At 35.1% G+C, this 8937-nt stretch overlaps 1 protein-coding gene across 1 annotated transcript in view; it reads left to right on the forward strand.

The window, feature by feature from the left end:
- The window catches only part of INO80C (INO80 complex subunit C), a 54011-nt gene extending 46628 nt beyond the window's left edge, over positions 1-7383 (forward strand). The window contains exons 3-5 of the mRNA XM_074207289.1: positions 1405-1516; positions 2989-3056; positions 6973-7383. Of these exons, the coding sequence (XP_074063390.1) occupies positions 1405-1516; positions 2989-3056; positions 6973-7104 (312 nt within the window). The 3' untranslated portion in view covers positions 7105-7383. The remainder of the gene's footprint in view (positions 1-1404; positions 1517-2988; positions 3057-6972) is intronic.
- Positions 7384-8937: the final 1554 nt, after the last annotated feature.

The following is an 8937-nucleotide window of genomic DNA, read 5'->3' on the forward strand; positions in this document are numbered from 1 at the left end:
TGGTTTGTGTCACTTTTCATGGATTGTTAAAAGAAACGAAAAAAAAACTTTGCTTTAACTTTGATAGTTGGAGGCAATGTGTAGGAATGGATAGATTGATGGACTTGGAGTCAGAAAGACCTGGGTTCATATTCTGCCTGTGATATTTATTAGCTGTGTGACCACAGTCAAATCATTTAAGCTCTCAAACTCAGTTTCCTTATCTTTAAAATAAGGAGCGTTTTTTGATGGTTTGTGTTCGTTTTTGTTTTTAACAGGGCTTACCTTGCAGCATTGTTGTTGTTTTAAACAGGTTACTGCAAGATAACTTGAGATGATATTGTATGTTTTGTAAACTTAAAAACTCTAGAAATGTCCATATACTATACTATATTGTCTATTGTATGTGAACTGAACTAAATTGTCTTTTATGTGTAGATTTGAGTTACATTGTTGCAGTCTTTGTATGTGTTGTTCCTTTGCCTCTCCTCTTTTTATTCTGCATCAGTTGATACTAGTCCTCCCATATGTTTCTGAATTTTTCATATTTGCAAACTCTTATAGGTTGTAAGATCATAGCTCCAAATCTGGAAGAAGTTTCAAAGATCATCTGCCTCATTTTACAGATGCTGATACTAGGGACCCGAGGTCAGGCCGTAGCCCAGCTCACATAAGTGGGAAGCATCAGAAGTAGGATCTGAGTCCAGGTCCTCTGACTAATATTACAATTCTATTCCTATGCCTTAGTTTGTTCGGCCATTTTTCAATTGATTGAGATTATGGTTCATTAAATAGAATTTCTTGCTGTGATTCTTGAATGATATAAATGTATCCATAACAGTCATATTCAATTATTCACATTGGATTTATTGTTGATACCAGATTGTCATCCTTCAAAAACTTAGAAAATGCAAAATGGCCTTTTTTTTGCTAGTGTTGTGTTCAATTGCTCCTTTTCTAATTTTTGTCTAATTCACAAAAGTCCCATCAGTGACATTTTGCAGGCTCATATTTATCTTCAGTATTTATAATAATTTGCAAGTGAGATATTTACACCTAGAGGGTTTATTTTCTCTTTTAGCTCCAGCTCTGTAGCAAATCATTTTAATGTGATGGGGGAAATTCCTGTGGTGTGGAATTTTAGCAGGATTGGTCTAAGCATTGTCTTCTTGTCTTTTTGTTTGCATCTGAAAAGTGCACTTTTATTTCCTCAGAATCTCCACCAAACCAGTTTTGATAGTCCAGACGTTTAGTTCTTGTAACTAAGATAAAGCATACGATGCACTGTTTCTTAAATTAACTCGGGTAACAGCTGATGGTTGATGAACTGATGAATGCTTCCCAATGTCTATTCAATTTGAAGAAAAACCAACAAAGATAGCACTTTGAAAATGTGACCCTTCTAACACCTGTTTGTCATTCCAGCACTCAGGCATTGGGGGAGCAATGGCAGGCAAGAAGAACAGGACCTGGAAGAACCTAAAACAAATTCTTACTTCTGAAAGAGCATTGCCATGGCAACTCAACGATCCTAGCTGTATGTGGGTTAGATATTTTACATGTGTTTATAAATAATATACTCATAAGTAACTGTCTTAAAACAAACCTAAATTATTTTTGTGTGTCTGTACCATCACTGACGAATATGTTCCAGTTTTAAAACAGTGCAACTGGCAAGCGTATCTCTTTAGTATTTTATAGTAGTGGCCTATAAAAGAATGTGTATATTCACGTGGCACTCTAATGTATGTAAAATGTTTAGTAAAACATAAAACACTTTTATTTGTGTCAGCTAAACATATACCTACATTTATACATAAGTTGTTTTTGATCCCAAATAACTGATTACAGAGGTTACTCACTACCTGATCTTTATCTCTTTCACTAGAAGTCTCTAAGAGGAAGAATCACTTGTTGGAGATTCATTCTCTTAGTGAGGGTTAAATAGATAAATAGAAGGTCTCTTCTGACTTTGTGTTTGTTTGGTTTTTTGGTCAGTCTTAACATTTCATTATGGCTAGGCTAGTATAGGCTGACACAATGTGGCTCTTTATTACATGAACTTATTTTAAAGATATGTTTTGCTCTTCCATTTTGTTCCAAAAATAGCACTACTTTAATGGATATTTTAAAGTATAGATTGACCCACCCTGTTGAATAACTAACCAGGCATAGATTGTATGCAATGGATTTGTCTTGGAGACATGATTTAAGCTGTATTATGAGACACTCTTGTACCACTTTTGAAAATACAGCATAGATAGTACACTTATTATGCTTCACTCTTATCTCTGGCTGTCTTTACTAGGGTATTTCTTCCACAAAATATATTGAAGCTGCCTGTTAGACAAAAAAATATCTGAATGAAAAATCACAACATCTAAGTCATTGAATGTTGATTTGTGCTATCAATCATTCTTAAAAAGAACTTAAAGATGGATAGAACTTTATTTAAAAAAAATCTAACTGAGGTTGTAGTTAACTGGAGAGAATGGGAGAAGAGATTAGAGTAGTAAGGTCCTTCTCATCTCCTGATTATACTAGTTTTGTAGGAATATAGGAGTACATGTACTAGCTGTATACCTTCAGCAAGTTATTTAACCCTGAGTTCCTTGCATCCAGGGCCATCTCCAATCATTCTTATTTCTGTCTGGCCAGTGGGCTCAGATGGCTCTGGAGGAGAAAATGAAGCTGATGACTTAGCATAGCACCCTCTTACTCAGATCCAATTCATGTGCTCATCATGGCATCATCTCCCTGATGTCATGATCTTCTTCAGAAGGACAAATATCATGAAAGTGTTATGTGAAAAAGCAGAACTAGTCTGGGATATAACTCTTAGTGAATCAGTGTATAATAACTGAGGAAACTTTATGGCTATCCTAGCTTGTATGCTTCCTTCACATTTTTCTTAGTCCCTAGAGAGTCCTATAATCATGTAATAATTTAACTAAATTTTATGAGTCTTGTTAATAATTTGAAAAGCTGACATATTTTTTTTCCCTTTAGACTTCAATATAGATGCTCCCCCTTCCTTTAAACCAGCTAGGAAGTATTCTGATATTTCAGGACTTGTTGTAAGTATTAACTGATGTCTTTATCTACAATTGTTAAAATTCCCTGTTAAGAAAGCTTAGACAATTCATCCTTCATGTGTAAAAATGACATTGTTGACTTTGCCAGGAGGACATTTCCTTTGAGAAGTTTTTCTGGTAGTTATGTTCTGCTCTGGTGTCTTTCCATGGATTGGGGCAAGGCTGAGCTTTTGAAGATTATCCCCCTAGAAGCAGAGATTGGCATGACTTTGAGTGCAGTCTTCATGATGAGAACCAGTCAAACTAAATTTAGAGAGACTGGTCACCAAGAACACTGACCACTAATTAGGTGATGAATTTTTTCTTTTAGCCACAGCAATTCTTGAAACAGCCTACTCAGGCACAAGCTCATTATTTTTTGCATCTTTGGAGGGTGTAGTCACATAATTGAATAAACAGATCCCCTAAACATTAAAGATGGATGAAAAACCAACTCATTCACATGTAAGGCTTTTTTGGTGACAAACTGTTTATCTGATTGTCTTAACTTGTGAAAGGCAGCCCAATAGATTGGAAAGAGCAGTGCCCTGAGAGATAGGAAACCTGTTATTAGCACCCTCTTCACTTACCAACCAACTAGGCACCCTTGGACAAGTCAGTGTGATGAACTGGGGCAGGGCAGTGGAGCAGATGAAGCACAGGGCTTGTAGTCAGAAGACCAAGGTCTTCTATATTAGACAGGCAGTAGCTGGGGAACTTGGAAAAGGCACTTAATCCAAGTCTCAGTTTCCTCTCCTGTAAAATGTGTATGTGGGGGGGTTAAATGATCTAGCTTTAAATCTTTTATCCTAGGAGATCTGAGCCTTTGGCCCAACCCTTCATTCATTTTCTGTGTGATATCCATTGCTTCAGCTGTAATATAGGAATAAGAATTATATACATGAAAACAAATACCTGAACCAGATTGTCTTTTAAGGTGCCTTTCCACTCTAAGACTGATAATGCTAGAGGTTGTTATCCAGAGGAGTGACTGTTTGTAGAGAGTGTAGCCACAGCAGAACATCATCAGACTTCCCTGCCCTGACATTTAGTCAGATGACTTCCGTTGGTTTTTGCTTTATTGATATATTTTATTTTGACACAACAACCATGCAAATGCTGCACAAATTGAATTACTAAGTTTGAAAGCATTAATTAAATCTTATTGTTTTTTAATCAGTAAGCATTTATTAAGGACTTGACTTGTGCCAGATGTTGTACATATCCCTGGGATTACAAAAAAAAATTTAAAAAACCAACAGTGCCTGTCCTCCAGGGGCTTGCATTCTATTGGATATAACTGAATAGGTACATAAGTAACTCTATACCAGAGGCATAGAGATCAGATGAAAAAGATTAACTTAGAGGAGAAGACATTGTAGCTGTGGGGACCAGGAACCTCAGGAAAATCACTTATCCTTGCTGCCCTTAGATTTCTCCTCTCCTGGAGTACCTTTCACTTTCTGCTTTTGCAGATTACTCTGTTAACAGAAAAGAATTAAGGTTTAATTTTAGCAACAGTGTTGTCTATTGGGTTTTATCTAACTTTTGTAAAACTATTTTGGCTACATATTTATTGACTTTTTTAGATCTTTTTTTTTTTAGTAGGAAAGCAAGTGCATTATTGCATTGGCATTGCTTATTCAGGACATTATCTAGCTTGTTTTAAGAGATATTAAATCCTTTTTATTTAAATCAGCATTTTCAGTCATTGAAGTTGAAGATAAATGTAGAAAAAAGAATTGGACCAGTTATTTTTGAAATGATGCTTGTTACTTTTAGAAGTTTTTAAAAAGCCATTACCTTTTGAATATTTGTTTTTAGATTTGTTTTAGATACTCAAGTTCTCTAATGGAGATGACATATAAATTGTAGAGAGAAGAACACTGGTTGGGTTGGCAGGAAACCCAGGTTTTAATCCTGTATCTGCCACTAATTAGTTTGTGCCTTCAGACAAGTCATATAATCTTTATGGGTCTTAGTGTCCTCATCTGTAAAAGGAGGAGATTAGCCTAGATTATTTCAATTTTTTTCAGATCTTTTTGAAATTTGGCTTTTCAGTCCTTTACTATTAACAAGGAAAATGAAATAATCCAATTTGTTGTATGGATAAAAATTATTCATAAGCTTTTTAAATTTTGTCTCGCATCAAAATATTAAGAGTCCTGTTTCCATAGGAACTGATCAAAATATACACATAAGTGATAATATATCTGTGACACCGATTTCGATCATAAAATGTTTGTTAGAACTTTAGAACAAATTACTTATTATTGTTGTTATTCTTATAGTTACCCCCCCCCCCAGAAAGCAGAATATTTTACAAAAATGTCTTACGTATTTAAAAGTGACAACTTGTTAAGTTTGGATCAGGACTTAATTTACATTAGAGTTTTCCAACCCAGTGTAGAGCAGACTCAGAAGGGAGTCCTTTTTGGCTAAATATTGACTCTCAGTTTATCTTAATGAAATGGTATGAAATCTTTCTCATTAACATTTAAGCGAAGGATCTATGTACATTTCAGTGAATACTTATTTCTAAGCACTTGGGGGAAGTTCAAAGGGGAATGACAAATAATGACAAATTCCTGTCTTCTTGAAGTTTTTGATCTGGTATACATACATATATATGCCAATTATTATATCTATATACCAATTATTATAATCATTATAATACAAAAGATATGAAAACGCATTATAAAATAGATGAAATGTCTGTTAGTTCAAAAAAAAGGCAAAATTTAGAAAACAATGGAAGAGGTACTTTGACATATGGAGAGAAATTGGCAGGTGGAGTTGTCCCATATTCTAGTGAATAATACTGTCTTATTAATTCAACTCTTGTATCATCAGTCTTTGTCTTAATTATTGCATGATAATATAACTGTCCAAATCTGATAAACTATCACAAGTAAAACAGCAGTGTGTCTGGAGCCAAGAGTTAAGAGTGCATACAAACTATAGTTGTCAGATACGAAAGTCTGTGTCTACATCTTGGGTCCTAACATTTTGGGAAAAATAAATTCTACTAAATTAACTGGTGAAGCTATAACAGACCAAGTTTTTACCTTCAATAGAGAGTAGTTAATATTTCTCCAATTAAACTCTGCTTAATACCCATTTCATTAAAGAATAATTAGAATATAGTGAAAGGAGAAACTGGACTCAACAAAATTTTAAACCAATATTTTTATCATGTGAAGCATTTATAGAGCAGTTTTTATTTGGCAAAAATATGGTGGGGCTGTTTTGTTTTGTTTTTTTTGCTGTCCCATTTTCCAGATAGGGCATAATGATATAGAGAAACCATGTAATTTATGCAGCTTAAGGGAAATTCTCTAGATCCTTATTGATTTCAGCTCAATAGTTTCTTTGTCAATTAAATCATTTATCCTATGGTCTTGCAGAGGTAGTCTACATTGGAGCAATTATTCCATGCATGGGGAATTGGAAGTTAGCAAACTAAATTTTAAAGCCTTCTGTAATTTTTTTTCCTGAAATGAGTTTTATATTGCAGTCTTCAGGAGACGTTTCCTATGAACTAGATAGGAAATGGATATTATCTCAGTCTTGTAGTTAGTGAAGCAAAAGCAGAATGAGAGGAGGGACATGATGTATATGACTGAGGAATAAAGATCTTAGTCTTAATGACTTCTTATTCTGCTAATGAGAAACACTGCTGGAAGCCTGTTGGTAGTTTGTCTCTTTCAAAGCCCTAAATGATTTAACTAGACTTGGGTGGATTAATGAATCTCTACCTAAGTGAACACTTTAGTTCTTTCTCAGTAGCAATATAAAACATTCATGTATATACATTTAACTTTTAAAATAATTTATATTTTAAAGATAATTTGCACTTTTAACTTTTTTGCATAGATATTTCTTTGATTTATAGTCATCATTTATGTTTCTCTTCCAGGCAAACTATACAGATCCTCAGAGCAAGTTAAGATTCAGCACGATTGAAGAATTTGCTTATATTCGGATGCTCCCTTCAGATGTAGTTACAGGCTACCTGGCCCTGAGAAAGGCCACAAGTATAGTTCCCTAAGCCTGGTGAAATTTCTGAGAGGAAGCATGGAACTTTTTCAGAGGCAGACTTTGGACTCAAGATTTTGTTTCCAGGAAACATTCATATTGTTGTCAATCTGAAAATGCCAGTATTGTGCCTTGGAAAGAATGTTTGGTTTTAATATAATTTAAGATTTTTCTTTATTTACTTTTTTAGAAGTTTGACATTTTCAGCTAAATTAAATACTAGCACATTTTGGGTTTGCCCCAAGTATTTGACAAGGAAAATGCAATAAAACATCACTTTTTATTTATTTCAGTAGCTGGTTCAGCCCAAGCATTTCTTTTGAATCTCTGCCCCCCATACAAGTAAAAATAAGTATTATTATTAATGCTTTTTTTATTACAGACATTTTTCCATATTGCTTCCCTCTCCCCACCCCCCCCTTCACCAGTTGAAACCTTTATTTTAACAAAGAAAACCTGATAAGCAAAAACAGTGCACACACAAAGTGGTCACAATAATAAAATTAATGCTTACCCTTTGTTGTTGAAGAAGATCATGACATCAGGGAGGTGATGCCAAGATATACATGTGAATTTGATTTGAATGAGGGGAGGCTGTGCTAAGTCACCAGTTTCACTTTCTTCTCCAGAGCCATCTAGGTCCAGTGGTCAGATACGAATCAAGACAACTGGAGATGACCCTGGCTGGGAGGCAATCAGGGTTAAGTGACTTGCCCAAGGTCAAATATCTGAGTCTGGATTCAAACTCAGATCATCCTGACTCCAAGGCCAGTGCTCTGTCCAATGCATCACCTAGCTGCCAATGATCACAACTGACAATGGAGATGATATTCTATCTTCACAGGCTCCCACCTCCACCACGATGAGGAAGACATGTTTCACATCAGTTCTCCTGAAATATTATTGGTTTATACTTGCTCAGAGCTTGACTTCCCTTGAATGATATTTTAAGTTTTAAATGTATCATGAAGAAACCAAAAGGTTTTCATTGTTCTGGGCACTGAACACTTCATTATATTTGGATGCTCCCTTCAGAGAAAGGAGAATACTACGTTCTCTTAAGGATACTATGTTCCTGTTCCTTTACATGGTCTACAACAGAGATGTCATTCTACCAACCACTGCCCACAACACTCCCAACTGCAGCCTGAATCAGATTAAGATGTAATTGAGAAATATTTAACAATAAAATATAGATAACATGTTTTAAAACCTAAGACCATAGGCAGCCCATAGTGAATCTTATCAGGACCATTTCCATTTGAGTTTCACCCCTCTGGTCTAGAGTAAAACCTTTTAGTAGAAACTAAAAACTAGGAACAAAAGAAATGCCCAAAGCAAAAGTTTAATAGCAACCTGAAGTCTGTGAACTTCAATTAAAAAAAAAAAACTTTTGGGGTGGCTAGGTGGCGCAGTGGATAGAGCACCAGCCCTGGAGTCAGGAGTACCTGGGTTCAAATCTGGTCTCAGACACTTAATAATTACCTAGCTGTGTGTCCTTGGGTAAGCCACTTAACCCCATTTGCCTTGCAAAATCCTAAAAAAAAAAAAAAAACTTTTAAAATTTAGTTGGTATTTCAATATAACAGGTTTCCTTTGTAATTCTATGTATTTTATGAATTTTCAAATATTATTCTGAGAAGTCCATATGCATCACCTTTCAAAAGTGACTGTGAGACAAAAAAAAAATGCCTGGTCTAAAGGGATTAGAACTCATTAAGAAAATAGAGAAGCTTGGACTTTACATCTTTGATCTTTTTTCTCTCCAAGGTGCTTTCCTTTGGGAGGGTTCATCTGTTGTCTTGGCTTCTGCTCACATTTCTATGCTGATGGGTAGTTGCCAAAC

Source organism: Macrotis lagotis, chromosome X (assembly GCF_037893015.1).
Source record: "Macrotis lagotis isolate mMagLag1 chromosome X, bilby.v1.9.chrom.fasta, whole genome shotgun sequence".
In the NCBI taxonomy this organism is placed as follows: Eukaryota; Metazoa; Chordata; class Mammalia; order Peramelemorphia; family Peramelidae; genus Macrotis; species Macrotis lagotis.